Consider the following 16064-nt stretch of genomic DNA (forward strand, 5'->3'; position numbering starts at 1 on the left):
TCAGAGCTCAACATCATCCCCATTCAGTGCAGTCTGAACATTCAGCCAACCTTCAGCTTTTATGTTCCACTGAAGAAAAAGGACATTGAACAACATGAGGGTGAGTAAATGGTTACATAATTTTCATGTTTGGGTGACTTATCCCTTTAAGTGGACACACAATAAAACCTTTCTTGCGAAATTTCCTGGCAATGAAAGTCAGAGTGATGTTGTTAGCTTGCAGTGAGATTGCAGAAGTGAGGTTCATGCTAGACTACAGAATGTTTCAGGAGACATTGGCTATAATTTATATGTGACTTGCAATTGCTTTGCCATGCCTGGGTGAATGCACTGCACATTATAGAAGGGCATAGAGAGAAGAGATACCATGCTTTTATTACTGTAGTAAAGATTAGAGTCGCAGCCAAAGTTCCTCCCCCTTAGTTATTGCACATGGCTCTGGTTAGGACGGCTCTGAATCAAGATAATGCATGTAGTTTCAGATAGGACATACACACCCTCGTACACACACGTGCATGGACTCACAAGACAGAAACACTTGTGCCCCGCCGTCACACTCTGTGTGTGGACTTGCTTGGAGCAGATGGTCTAAAATGAGCTCCTCGGGCTGGATACTGGCTGTGTGTCTTGTGGTTCTTGGAGGTAAAAAAAAAATGTGTGTGTACGTGATGGCGACTTTGTTTTGATGGTGTGGTGTAACTATGCAAGAATGCGACAATCGTGCACTGTATGAGTAAGGCTTTCATTACCATTTGTTGTTATGTTATGTGTGTTGGTTTATTTATGGGAATACATTTGCATGTCATTAGCCTTAAAATGAATTCTGCTGTAAAATGTCATTTGTTTGCTCATTCTAACCACAAAACAAATCTGTTTACATATGATTATGTAAGGGACTGTGCGTTAAATGTTCTTTCCTTCAGAGAATGATGATATATATGGTGTGTTTTCTATATTTAGCTATATTGCTTTATGAGATTTTATGTGAGTTATAATGCTTCATGTGCTTTTACTGTTTCAATCATATTGACACGTGAAAACATTGTCATCTTGAATTATAAAGGTATAAGTTTAACCACCGTTGCTGCCCTTTGATCAGCACATGTGCTCACAGTGAGTTTAAAACAGTTACTTTGTTGTCCTGCATGTGTTTCTTCTTGTGTGTCATCACAGGAGGCAGACATGCGGTGCGGGCCGAAGAAGGGACAGGCAGCGAGAGGAACTGTTTGGCAATTCCTCCGGTACTCTGTTCCACATATATCCTTACTCTGTCCGTGTTTTCCACTGAATATCCACGCAACAGATTCAGCCCACTGCTAGAAGTGGGAAGAGAAAATAATCTGGCATCTCAGAGAGGAGATCTTCTCCTCTGATAAGAGCTTTTTTTAGGTCATGCACACCCCAAATGTGATCTCAGTGTGTGTGTGTGTGCCTTTCTATCTCGGTAGGGACTTGTGTCACTGTGGGGACCTATATTGAGGTCCTCATGAGGAAACCAGCTTATAAATCACACAGAAAAATGCAGTGATGTGTAGGTTTAGGGGTTGGGTTAGTGTAAGGGCACATAATATACAGGTTGTACAGTAGAAAAACCAAGTAGAAAAAAAGTCTATGGATAGTCCCCACAAAGATAGCGAACCAGACGTGTGTGTGTGTGTGTTTGTTTTCTGTGAACTTTTACTTTCTTTTTCTTATGCATTGTCTGAGTAAATGCATAAAATTTGTGGTATTTAACATTCTTGAGGATTACATTTTTACATTTCCTTTATGGATACAGTAAATCATTATGATGCAATATATTTAAATGATTCATTCCTTTTGTTCCAGTATTTGCCATCAACAGCTGTAAACACAACTGTGAGGCTTCGTGACTTGAGAGAGTCCATGATCAGTTTGAACATCTCTGCCTACATCATCCCTGCCACAGATGCTCATCTGGTACTAAACCGCTAACCAGTGTCAGAACTTAACTTTCATATTAAGGACCAATATTGCCCTAACCATTTAAAAACAAAAACAAAAACATTCTATGCTCGGATGTCAAATAAATGCCAATGTCAAAATAAATTCGAATATTTTAACAGTCATAATGAAATGCAATTTTTAATCAAAAACTATAGTATTTATAAGAATTATACATTCATATGAGCTCAACACTATGAGAAAGCTACAGGTCTTATATCTACAGAATAGAATAATATGAAATATATCAAGCTTCTAAACCTCAGCTCCTCTTTCAATATTCTTCATTCTCAGACATTAACTCTGTGACAGTAACTGACTGTGATTTTATTGGCAGAGTGAGTACATCGCCCCCAGAGATGCGAGGATGGCCTGGATGTCTGGCTTCACTGGCTCTGCAGGTGTGTTTTCACAGCCAACCCATCATAATATTGCTATATTGTATTATGCATCATTCTCAGTCACATTACGTTTTTCACTTTGGACCTTAACAAATGTCCCACTCCTGTATTCTATTATAACTTACAAGAGTCTGTTTCTAATTCCTAGGCACAGCAGTAATTACTCAAAACAAGGCTGTTTTGTGGACCGATAGCCGCTACTGGATTCAAGCAGAGAGACAAATGGACTGTAACTGGGAGCTAGAGCGAGATGGTGGGGAGCAAATTATGAGAGTGAAATTAATATTTTAAACTTGTCTGAGAAGTTAAAGCATGAATGCCTTTTCTAGCACATATTACAATTAATGTTCTATGCACTGAAACATTTTATGATATTAATTACTGCAAATTGTGTTATTTTTTGTGTTTAACACTTTCCTGGTCTAACTCTTCTGGATCACAGGCTCCATTCGTAGCATCACCAACTGGCTAATCCTGGAGATCCCTGTGGGAGATCAGGTGGGCTTTGACCCATTCCTCTTCTCTGTAGGTGAGCAAACATGGCTAAATTTAATACTCAATTTTCTTAAAATAAGATAAACTAAGTAATGTTGAATTGTGTAATGTTTTCTGTTCAAATGTTGCTGGTTTTTTTTTTCATATTCTGGTTTAATGTGTGGAAATAATGTAACAAGGAGAGCAAGGAAGGCAGGCAGAGAGGAAGTTCTTAGAGCAGGTGTTTTAATAACAAAACAAAACTAGATACCACGGAAAACAAATGACAGGAATTCAAGGAACAACTGAAAAACTTCATACAGCAAACACTGGGGCTTATTTACACAGGGAAAACTAAATTAAGAAGACACAGATGCAAACAGAAACAGGAAATTAAATCAAACTAAACATAAAAGCACAATAAAGTTTGGTAACACTTTAGTTCAATTGTCCACTTTAGACACTCTACATACTAAGTAACTTTGCAACTTGTCAGCTAGCATGTCAATTTATTCTACATAATAAACGTATTCTTCTACTAACCCTAACCTAACAGTCTACTAATACTCTAATGCGAGTTAGTGACATGTAGCTACAAAATAGTGAGAGTTAGTTGACATGTAGCTGCAAAGTTACTTAGTTTAAAGTTACTTGAGTATTGAAATAGTGTAAAAAAAAAAATTTCAAGAAAATAATATTTTTATTTAGCAAGGATATTTTGTGTGACAAGTGACATTAAAGACATTTGTAATGTTACAAAAAAACTATTTTAAATAAATGCTGTTCTTTTGAACTTTCAATTCATCAAATAATCCTGACAAAAATGAATCACGGTTTCCACAAAAATATCAAGCAGTTGTTTTTAACATTGATAATAATAATAAATGTTTCTTGAACACCAAATCAGCATATTAGAATGATTTCTGAAGAATCATGTGACACATTTTAAAATATAGTGCAGTAGAAAAATAATATAATATATAATAAATGCAATAATATTTCACAATATTACTGTTTTTACTGTATTTTTGATGCAGCCTTGGTAAGCATAAAATGGTAGTGTGTATATATAAAATATCTTAAAATGATGACATGATGATAAGTATGTGTGATAATAAAAAAATGTAGTAACAAAAATGATCATCAAATTCAGTCCTGAATCATTTGGTCACTGTTCTTTGTTACTGCAGACACATTTGGCATCTACAACACCAACCTGGCTCCAGCGGGCCGGATCCTGAAGTCTGTTCCTGATAACCTGGTGGATCAAATATGGACAGATCGACCTCCTCTGCCTCCTGACAACCCCATGCGCTTACCTGACAGTGTCATTGGTGTGTGCATGTCTTATCAGCATCACTTGACTGATAAGTGCTACGCGAACAGCGCAGAGGACCATAAGATCATGACAAACAGAGCAATAAAGCTCTTATTTAATCTTTAATGACCAGTGATATAACTTACGGCAGTGACAGTAGACAGAGGGGAGATTCTAGCTCATCCGGTGCAAAGAGAAAGTCAATGAGGCTTGATTAAAGGAATAGTAAAATGACTTCATGTTGATCAAAACATGCATGACTTTTTTTTTTCCTGTGGGACATAAAAGGAGAAATTTTGTGCTTGTCGCTCTTGCTCATAAAAGAGGCTTTCAAGCTTCGAAAAAGTATTCTAAAATGAGTTGTGCATTTTATTCCAAGTCTTATATGATAGCTTTGTGTGAGAAACAGATCAAACTATTTAGTCCCAAAAGGAAGATCATCATTTAGGGTCTCTGTAAGAACCTAATCAGCCTGATTCATTAATTAATTATTTAAACCCAGTATCATTAAATTATTTTTAAAGTGGACAAAGTAAAACATTGGAAAGATTTGACTGAAAATAATTATTCGTTTTCATAACGATTCACGATTTTTTTGTGCGCTGTTTTATTAAGGTTTTGATGTAGTTGAAAATGACATTGTGCATGTGTGTGTTTGTTCCTTTGTTCAGAGAGGACCTGGCAAATGAAAGTAGATCATATACGAGCCCAAATAAGTGACAATCCATACAAGCCCACCGCTGTGCTGCTTTCAGCTTTGGATGAGACCGCATGTGAGCACCCCAATGCACAACACAATGCCAAATGCTGGAGATTCTCTCTGAATCGTTCTGTAAAACTCTTTTCAGGCCAAAGCATTTAAGTTTGCGTCTCTATTTTCAGGGCTGTTTAATCTACGAGGCAACGACATCCCTTTTAATCCATTCTTCTATTCTTACACTCTGCTGACAATGGATGAGATATGGCAAGTTCCTCTGTTTCATATTAACAGCACTATAATTAGTTCGTGTGCAGTTTCTAACTAACCTCCTTTGCCAGGCTCTTTGTGCACATTGAACGAATATCGGAAGAGTTGAAGCTGTACCTGAATACTTCGTGCAACCAGGCCTATTGTGTGCAGCTGTTTGAGTACAGCTCTGTGCGCATTAACCTGCAGTCCTATCTAAAGAACTCCAGCGTGAGGGTGTGGGTGGGTACAGAATACACCAACCAAGCCCTGTATGAGCTCATCACTCCTGAGGTAAGACCTAGATCCAAATTATAGACTACTGGTATGTGCTTGTCAGCTTGGATGCTCAAACTATCTGCAGGCTGAATATGACTGAGACGGTTCCATACACAGCCCTTAATGTTTAGTACTAATAATCGGTTTTCACTTTCTGCATTTGGTTTGGCCTTTAATGTTATCCTGCACTTCTGTTCAAGAAGTTTTAAACAGTAGTCTGCTATATTTTTCCCATATGGCTTTTAAAAGCCTAAAGCATAAATGTAAATATGTAACTGTAGTGTAGTAGACGAACAACAAGCCTATGTGCTTGCGTCTATCGAAAAAGTTTAGTTATGCATCTACTGTACGTCAGGCATGTGTGACAAAATTAGATTGCTATAACCAGTGGAGCTGTTTCTATTTTTGATACGGTGCAGCTATTTCAGCCACTTTATTTTGCCCTTCCAAGTCTGACTGAAAAAAAAAGTATTTTATCAACAGATATGTAAATATATATATATATATTGACCGACCGTTACATCAGAGGCAACAAACACTGTTTAAAATTGTAGTTTCTCCTAATGTGACTCCTTCCTGATGTGCAAGGAAAATTGCAGATCTCAAGAAATACAATCCTAGACATTATTAGTCAAATAAACATGCAGAACAGTGTGGTAGATATAGGACAAGTTGCTGATGGATGGATGGATGGATGGATGGACTGAAACTATGATTTCATAATGCATGATGGATGGATGGATGGATGGATGGATGGATGGATGGATGGATGGATGGATGGATGGATGGATGGATGGACGGAATGATGGATGGATGGATGGATGGATGGATGGATGGATGGATGGATGGATGGATGGATGGATGGATGGATGGATGGACGGAATGATGGATGGATGGATGGATGGATGGATGGATGGATGGATGGATGGATGGATGGATGGATGGATGGATGGATGGATGGATGGATGGATGGATGGATGGATGGATGGACGGAATGATGGATGGATGGACTGAAACTGATTTCATAATTCAGCTTGTGTCCCACACACAGTACAGGTGAAGACAATATTTTACCACAGATGAACTTATCTCTTAACTCTTATCTCTTTAAGGACAAACTACTGACCAGCACCTACTCTCCGGTACTGACCACCAAAGCAGTGAAAGATGTGACAGAGCAGCGTATTCTCAAAGAGGCTCATGTAAGAGGATACGGTAACACTTTACAATAAGGTCCCATTAGTTTCTGCATTTACTAACATTATCTAACAATGAGCAAAATATTTGTTACAGTATGTATTAACCTTTATTACTGTTAGTTAAAATATACAACTGTTCATTGTTAGTTCGTGTTGGCTCAGTTCCATTAAATAATATTAATAGATAAAACTTTTGATTTTAATAATGTATAAACTTTAACTAAGAATAACTAATGCTTTAGAAATATTTGTAATTGTTAGTTTATGTTAACTAATGTTAACAAATGGAACCTTACACACAGTCTTCTCCCCAAATGACCATCAGCCTGATGGACACTGTTTACTGATACCTGTGTTGTATTATCATAATTTCTAGATTGAGGGGCACTTTATCACACCATAAAGCCACATTAGGAGGCCAGACAGGCTCCATTCACTGCAGCTTGATTCAACTCAATCAATGTGATATCTCTCCTTATCGTAGAACTTCCATCAAACATATTGGGATCTTTTTTTACTGATGTTTGCTGTATTTAATGGTCTATTGACATATTTTGCAGAATGAGTTTTTCAATCTGCATCTGATAACATGCAGGGACAAACATCTTTGTTCTGGTGTTTTATGGCCTAGAGCCAGACCTCAGTTGACTGCATTCAGCCACGATGGGTGAACATCCTCTCTGGCTTCCCACAGGTTAGGGACGCAGTCGCAGTCATGCAGCTTCTGTTGTGGCTCGAAAAGAAAGTTCCAGAAGGCACAGAGACCGAGCTCACAGCAGCACAATTTGTTGATCAGTGTCGCAGGTACAGAACAGCGGAGCTAAACCCTCATCACTGATAACACTCACACATAAAACAAATGGTATTAAAGGGACAGTTCACCTAAAAATGAAAATGATGTCATCATACACACCCTCAAGTTGTTCCAAAAATCTGAGAAAGGAGTTCAAAAGTTCAAGACTATCTACTATGTAAAAAATGATGGACAAAACTACTTAAAGTCGTTCATAATAAGTACAAAACAATGGGTAACACTTTAGTTTAGGGTCCAATTCTCACTATTAACTAGTTGCTTAATAGCATGCATATTACTAGGGTATTGGCTGTTTATTAGTAGTACTAATAAAGCCTTATTCTGTATGACCATATTCTACATCCCTTAATCCTACTATTCCTAACTATTAGTAAGCAGTAATTAGGAGTTTATTGAGGCAAGAGTCATAGTTAATAGTTAGTTAATAGTGAGAATTGGACCCTGATCTAAAGTGATCTAAAGTGTGACCAAACAATGTGTTTTCATTTTTTTGCAAAAAATGTATACATCAACATATACACATGGTTATAGTCACTACTTCATAGTGAATTTTGCAATTAAATGCCATTTTATTTATTCATTTATATTATGCTATACACGTGGGTAGTGTAATTCCCACTAAATTTGGAAGTTGAATGTTATTTATATTTGTTTTTTTACATATAATGCTATAAAATGCTTTTGGGGCTTATTTCTTGAAAGATTTATACATTATGGCTAAATATTAGTGTATGGAGAAAACAAAATGAATATTTGCTTACAGAAACAGACTGTATACACTCTATATTAGCCGTCTTTCTAAACATTCATTGTAGGCATAACACCATTTGCACAAGTAACCTGTTCCTACATCAATGATATTAATTTAAAAGATGGATTCTTGTGTAAATTACTTTGTGGTGTATTACAACACATTCACTTCCTTTTTTCCTGAGAAACACAAACCCTTCATTGTGTTTTGGCAGCAAGCAAAAGAACAGCAGAGGGCCGAGTTTTGAGACCATTTCTGCAAGTGGACCTAATGCTGCTCTTGCTCACTACAGGTAATAAATATGTCTTCCTTTTCCTTGCCCTCTGATGATGTTTAATTTTCCCGTAATTTCGTTTCTTCACTATTTCATTCAATTTATTTACCTATAATCATTGCACTATTCTCATGTATTACAGTCCATCTACTGAAGCTGCAAGGAAGCTGACAGTGGATGAGATGTATCTTGTTGACTCTGGAGGACAGTACCTGTGAGTTTCATAGTACATAGTACATAGTTCTGTTTGTGTGCAAAAACACGATACATAACTAATCTCACTGTGAGCTTAACTTAAGTAGTAAGTAAACTGGTTTCCTTAAAATGTTGAGTTCATTGAAACTAAAAATTTGAGTTGGATCTCTTTCTCTGTACCAACAACATTTTTTGGTTTCCAGGTTAGTTACTATTTGAGTTAAACCAACAAATCAAGCACTAAACCAGCTATCTCATTCTCTGTTACAGTGATGGTACCACTGATATAACGCGTACTGTGCACTGGGGTAAACCCAGTGACTTTCAAAAGGTACTGAACAGGCAAATGGAGATACTAATGATGCAGAGCATAATTTGATGCTTATATTTAGGCTACTAAAAATAAATCTGCTTTCTCCCTGTTTTACTCTGATAGGAGGCCTACACAAGGGTGCTCATGGGAAATATTGAGATTTCAAGAACCATCTTTCCTGCTGGAACTAGAGGTGAGGATCTCCTCATCTCTTCCACAAGAGGGCGAACTATCCACAGCAGACATCTCACAGTGACCACCACAAAACCTGTCATGTGCTTACCATTCATGTGTTTTTATTCCCATCATAGGCGTGAACATGGAGATGCTGGGACGAAGAGCATTGTGGGAAGTTGGTTTAAATTATGGTCATGGCACTGGTCATGGTGTGGGGAACTACTTTGGAGTCCATGAATGTAAGTCTGATCCTCTGACATGTTTATATATTTGACTTAGTAATCTTGTTATGTAGATGCATTTGTGTTGATAACAAAAGTAAAATGAACTACTGTTTAAAAGTTTGGGGTCAGTATGTTTTTTTTTTTTTATATATATATATATAAATAAATAAATGAATACTTTTATTCATCAATAATGCATTAAATTGATCAAAAGTGACAGTAAAGACATTTGTAATATTACAAAAGATTTCTATTTGAAATAAATGGTGTTCTTTGCTAAACGGAAATTATCACGGTTTCCAGAAAAATATTAACTGTTTTGAACATTGATAGTAATAAGAAATGTTCCTTAAGCATCAAATCAGCATATTATAATGATTTCTGAAGGATCATGTGACACTGAAAACTGAAGTAATTATGCTGAAAATTCAGCATTTGATCAAATTAATGCAGCCTTGATGAGCTTATAATAATATATGCTTCTCTGCTATGTGATATATCTCTTCATAATGTCTTTTTTTTCCCGCTCTGATAGGGCCTGTGGGTTTTCAGTCCAATAATATTCCTTTTCAAGAGGGGATGTTTACATCAATTGGTGAGGAATCATTAAGCAGCTCATTATGATTGTCTTTGTTTGATACTTAAAGTTTTAAACTGACAAACTCTCCTTTAGAACCTGGTTATTACATGGAGAATGAGTTTGGTATACGGATAGAAGACATTGCTGTCACTGTTCCAGCTACTACAAAGGTACATCCAACTAATTGGACTTCAGGACTATGTAAATCCAGTGCGAAATAATAAAAAATATTTTTTTTCTCTGTTTTCCCCTACTAGCATAGCAGCAATTACCTGACATTTGAAACAGTCTCATTGGTGCCTTATGACAGAAAATTGATAAACACATCTCTTCTAAGTCCTGAGCAGGTATTTGAAATAATACCAGTTTTAATCTTTCTCTATATATTACTATTTTTGGTCACTTTATTTTAAGGTGACGTTACTACATGTACTTACTATAGTAATAACAACAGTAAATTATGCATAACTACAAGTATCTAACCTTAAACCTAACTCTTTAGTACAGGTAATTAGTATTACTCAGTACTTATTTGAGTAAGTACAATGTAACTGCATCACCTTAAAATAAAGTGTAACCCTATTTTTATATAAATTTTGTTTACTTTCACAAGTTTACTTTCACACCATAATCAATTTTGTTACTGTTGGGATGTGTGCGTTGGGTTCCATTTAGTTTCCCATGTAAAATCTGGGTAGTGAACCAGTTAAAAACCACAGCTTTGTGTGTTTAAAAATATGTTGGTTTCCTTTTGAAAAAGTACCCACAGACGCTCTTCACTAGAAATTCATCTTGGGAGGGGGGGTTTTGGGTTCGCTGAAAATGAAAAAAGCCTTATTTTTACTTTCATAACCAAAAATCAGTTGTTGATTTCAATTATGTCTTGCAGTGCAGATTATGTCTCTTTCTTTGTTGTCGTCTTGTAGCTGCACTGGCTGAACTCGTACTATGAGACCATCCGGAGCTTGGTGGGTCCCGAGCTACAGAGGCAGGGGCTGAAGGAGGAGCATGACTGGATGATGAAGCACACGGAACCTTTCCTTACAGCTGGAGCTTCAGCTGTCATCTCCTCAGTCACACTGTTTGTAACAGTGCTGGCTTCTGTTGTGCTGTAAATACATACTGAAGAGCTTAACCTACTCCACAGCATTCAGTTCTGCCTCTGCTACTACTGTGGGCTGGTACAACAAACCCACTTTCAGGCACAAACTGAAAAGCTCCAATGTTGAATAGGCTACTTAAAATAAGTTGTCTTTTATATACAGTGTTCTCTCTCTCTCCTATTATTTCTCTTTGATCTGGTAATTGTAAGCCCTTTTCAGTGGATTTACCTGACCTTGTTAGGATTGGTCTATGTTAATATAAACTAGCGTTAGTATTGTATGATGTATTTTATGAAAAAGTTTTTGCACATATTTCATTTTAAAATATTTGATTTAAAAATAAATAAATGCATGGTAAATGTATGCAGAATATATGTTAAGACAATCATTGTTGATTTATAGTTTATTAAAATACGATTACTACAGTATCTCCACTACATTGGATTTCTATGTGTTTTATGTTTTCATACTTAACAGTCATACTTGTAGGAATCAAATAATGTCCACTCCACTGAGTGGAAATATTATGCAGACACCAACACCTAACACTCAAAATGACATCTACCACAAAAAAATTCAAAATTTCATAAATAGATCCACTCTTTTTGAAACGTCTGAGTTAATTTGTTAATACAAGGCTCAACTTTAAGGTTTTTTTTCTGCTGCCCCATTCGCACCAATTGTTCAGCACAAAAAATACAGAAACATTACTCCATGAGACACTTTTGGCATATATTACAATGCACAACATTAATTAGCAGTGTTGGTGAAAGTTACTTGTAAAAGTAATTCATTACAATATTGCATTACTCTCAATGAATTGCATTACTTACATTACTTCTGAGTTACTTTTTCTCATCTGGGCTTGGCTTGCTTGTTTTGTTTTATAACAAAAAAAAATGTATTCTATTTTGGTCAAATGTGAAGGCCATTTCTCACCAAAGGTGAATTGAATAAGCCTCAGGCTGAAGAAAATTCTAATTTACGCCTATACAGTAGAGGGCGCAGCTCAAACAAACCTTTCAGCTGTGCTGCCATTCTGGATCACAGGAGAATAAATTTCAGCACTCTTCTACCCAGGCGGGTAATCCATCGACCGGAAGTTGAAGCCGGCCGCGTGCCGCCATCTTGTAGCAGAACTTCACTTGCGTTAGCATTCCATTGACTCCCATTCATTTTGGCGTCACTTTGACAGCGAATAACTTTACATCTGAGGTGTTTAAAGACTCCATTTGTCCATTATTTATTTCTAAAGAAACACGACAATGTATAAAGGGCTCCATTACCTTCTATGTTACATTATGGCCCTGTAGAAACAGTTTTTGTAAAAATAGGCTAACGATTGCGTCATAACCACTCGACTCTCTGTGGCACAGTAGAGAAATTACCGTACAGACAGGAGGAGAAGCTCGCAGGCAATCGGGGGGACGTCAAGGGAGAAGCCCATAGATATATTATACTGTCAAAATAATTAATCAGAATACTTACTCCTGCTCACTCACGACAAATAACTCTTTGCTCAAGCTTGCCGTCTCTGCAAGATTAACGTTGGCAGTTTGCACACACAGCTACTAGAAGATTTACATCTGTCAGACAGGTTGCTCACGTCATCAAGCTTAGTTTGAGTCTGCGCGTCAGGAACGGAAGTGCTAAAAAATCGCTAAAAACGGGCTTCACTTGTCTCAATTGAGTTCCAATGAGATGGCTCTGTCCACTTCTTATACTGTCTAGGCTTCTACCCTGGTAATCCAGAGTTCTCGCGAGAGCACAAGTTGAATTTGCTCAGCAAGTTACTCTGGTGTTGAGTAATGATGCTCATTAAATATGCCCCTCGATCTGAGCTGCACCAATCACATCGGGTTATCTGATATAGGCGGGCCAGATGACGACAGCGCTGTGACGTCGAAGTCATTAGTAAACATTGCAAGATGGCTATGGATGAATACCAATTGTTTGAAACGGCTTTGGGCGCTTCAATGAACAAGTTAGACTTGGCTTTTTATCTAAAACAGGAACAGAAGACGCAGCTCGAATCGTTTCTTTGCAAGAAGGACGTTTTTGCTGTTTTGCCGACAGGGATACGGTTAGAGTCTAATCTACCAGTTAGCTCCGCTGGTAGATAAGCGTATGGGGATTATTGTTGTGATTGGTCGCAGTGTTATCCAATTGTGTGCAGTGAGATTTTCAAATGCATGCTTGGTGCCGCCCCTCGAGCTGGCCAATTTTCATTAGTCGACGCCAGACCATTAATCTTTTAGATTTAGGTCTGGATTTCCAGGCTAGCACTCTTCAGCAATAAAAACAAAAAATGAAACACAAATGTTTATCTAAAGTCATTTTGCGTAAATGGTTGAATTGGATCATCAAAGGTCAGCGGCAAAGACGGTTAATAAAGTGAAATTAAATACATAACGTTTTTTTATTATGGCAGGTTTGCGTAATATTCTGAGTTTGCATTTCACTGTTTTTAATAGTGAGGAATACTGAATCAGGTTTTTTTCAAAGTTAGATGAGTAAATTAATGCTCACATTTAGTCTAGACCTACAGTAACATTCATATTTACACAGTGCACACAATGCCTCTGCACTCACGATTTCTCTCATCATGGGGACAGGAGAAGTGTCAGTCAATAAAGGAGAAAACAAAGTAGCTTGGGTTACTTATTTGAAAAAGTAACAGATTTTTTGTTGTAAATTTAAAAGTAGTGTATTACTTTACTAGTTACTTGGAAAAAGTAATCTGATTACCTAACTCGCATTACTAACTCGTAATATTTAACCCCCAACACTATTGATTAGTTTATAATCAACCCATTTTATGCATTAGAGTTAACATTTTGTTGATCCTGGAACAACATTCATGTCCAAAATGTAGTCCAAACCCTGTCCCTACCCCAAACCTAACCCTACTCAGCAAGCAATTTTGCATTTAAAAGATGTCTAATAGCCGTCTAAACACAGCCCTGACGTCTGGCTAAAACAAGGCAAAATTTGGGCTGTCACTGAAAATGTAATAGACATCTAATACCATACATCTCGCAAGTTGTTTTGGCACAAAAAAAAAGACATGAAACCAAATTCAAGGTTATTTTGGCTAGAAGTGGGTTAATCATAGTCAGACTATATCGGGTCTATAGTTAACCTAGATGGTGAAATGATGGCTATTGCTTTCTGGGTACCTCAAGCACCAAACCCTGGTTGTAAGCCTAAACTTGACATAAACTGTAAACTTGTCCCTCAATTCTGATTCTGTTTAGAATGTTGTTCCAGGATCAACAAAAATCATGTTAACCTTGCGCATTATCAATATAAATACTAATCCAGCTTACATTAATGTGTTTTGAAAAAGGCTAAAAAAAAAATCTGATTGTAAGATTTTATGTGGAGATAATAACTTCAGTATAAATCCAGTAAAATCCATTGTGACTATCTATGAGTCCAAATCAAAAAATACTTGTCACTCAACTCCACAGAGAAATTTTCAGCAAAGCAAGAGCTAAATACTTTACATAATCATCCTGTAGTCATCAATCATTTATTCAACTGGAAGATTATGAACGCCTCTAACATAACATTTTATTCTCTTGTTTTGGCACTTTGAAATAGCATATCTTTATATAGTATAGTATTTATCATACCTCTATGTCATTTCTATAACATTTATCATTGCCACAAATTCACATTTATGAGCATTAATGTCAGATGCCATATTTGAGATACACTTTATTGTCAACAATCATTTAACAACAAAATGTTTTCCATGAATCCCACAGCAAACTGAAGGAAATTATTCAGTGTAAAAATGACTTGTGACCACTCCTTTCTAAAATATTGGTACAATATGTCATGTACGGTTTGTTTATTTCATTTGTGTGTGTTTGTTTTATAGCAGGGCATGGTTTTTAGAGCACTGAAACTGGCATGGCAGTATCACACCAAGCACCTAATGCTCTAAGTCCTGCCCTATCGCGATATCATAGCAGTCACACATCTTAACATCGCTTTCTGAGAAACCAGCTTCTCCAATACCCTTTAATTGTCACAGGCCTGAAGCTGCATGTGAAGGGCTCATGCCTGCAGAGGTGTTGTTGCTTGGCAACAGTTCCGTCAGAACCACAGTAAGGTGTGAATGTGGTTTCTGAGACGTCCGCTTTCCCTCCTCTCTCTCTCTCTCTCTCTCTCTCTCTCTCTCTCTCTCTCTCTCTCTCTCTCTCTCTCTCTCTCTCTGTGAACTCTTTTGTTTGCCTGTTCTACTCCAGCTCAAAACAACTTTGAATATTGTTCCTTATCTTCACAATAGTAGGACTGATCTACATTTGTCATGTTTTAGTCGAGGCTCTGTGGCGTGACCTAAAGAGGAACTACAGCAACAGGAGGTGTTGAAAACGGTGACCTCATTACAGTCGTCAGTGTGCTTGACCGCTGCCTGTACAGCTGAAATTACTCTTTGAATCTAAAGTCATGTACTACATATCACTTGCATCTTACATGTACTGTAAACACTGGCTTCTTTTGTCCAAATATTTCATACTCATACAGGCCCGTTTTTGGAGGGAGTGAAACAGTCAGGGCCATGTGGTATGAAACAAACGAACAAAAATAACTCTCTGCCAACTCACACTCCACTGTCTGTCTCAGTTGGCTGATCTTACATACAGGTCTCAGCACACTGACTATGTAAATCAGTAGTAAGGCATTATGATAATTTAGACATGGCCTAATTACTAATAGGAATTATGGTCAAACTTTAGTTTAGGGTACAATTCTCACTATTAACTAACTATTAACGACTTTTGTCTAAAAAAAACTCCTAATTACTGCTAATAGTTTAGTTATTACTAATAGTTAGTATGTTAAGTTGTTAAGTTTAGGTATTGGGTAGGGTTAAAGGGATACTTCATCATATACTCACCCTCATGTTGTTTTAAACCTGTATGAATTTCTTTCTTCTGCTGAACAGAAAGGAAGATATTTAGAAGAATATCAGTAACCAGACAGTTTCTGGTCTCATTGACTTCCATAGCATATTTTTTTCCTACTATGGAAGTCAATGG

At 37.0% G+C, this 16064-nt stretch overlaps 1 protein-coding gene across 1 annotated transcript; it reads left to right on the forward strand.

The window, feature by feature from the left end:
- Nucleotides 1–333: 333 nt before the first annotated feature.
- xpnpep2 (X-prolyl aminopeptidase (aminopeptidase P) 2, membrane-bound) lies at nucleotides 334–11447 on the forward strand. Its single transcript, XM_082177975.1, has 21 exons — nucleotides 334–642; nucleotides 1174–1241; nucleotides 1828–1938; nucleotides 2300–2363; nucleotides 2512–2616; nucleotides 2806–2892; nucleotides 4028–4171; nucleotides 4827–4928; nucleotides 5038–5119; nucleotides 5194–5395; nucleotides 6493–6582; nucleotides 7274–7383; nucleotides 8359–8436; nucleotides 8561–8632; nucleotides 8884–8944; nucleotides 9050–9119; nucleotides 9238–9342; nucleotides 9863–9922; nucleotides 10001–10077; nucleotides 10165–10254; nucleotides 10834–11447. The coding sequence occupies exons 1-21, from the start codon at nucleotides 516–518 to the stop codon at nucleotides 11020–11022; spliced, it is 2094 nt and encodes a 697-aa protein (XP_082034101.1). The 5' UTR covers nucleotides 334–515; the 3' UTR covers nucleotides 11023–11447.
- Nucleotides 11448–16064: the final 4617 nt, after the last annotated feature.

Source organism: Leuciscus leuciscus (assembly GCF_965113295.1).
Source record: "Leuciscus leuciscus genome assembly, chromosome: 8".
NCBI lineage: Eukaryota > Metazoa > Chordata > Actinopteri > Cypriniformes > Leuciscidae > Leuciscus > Leuciscus leuciscus.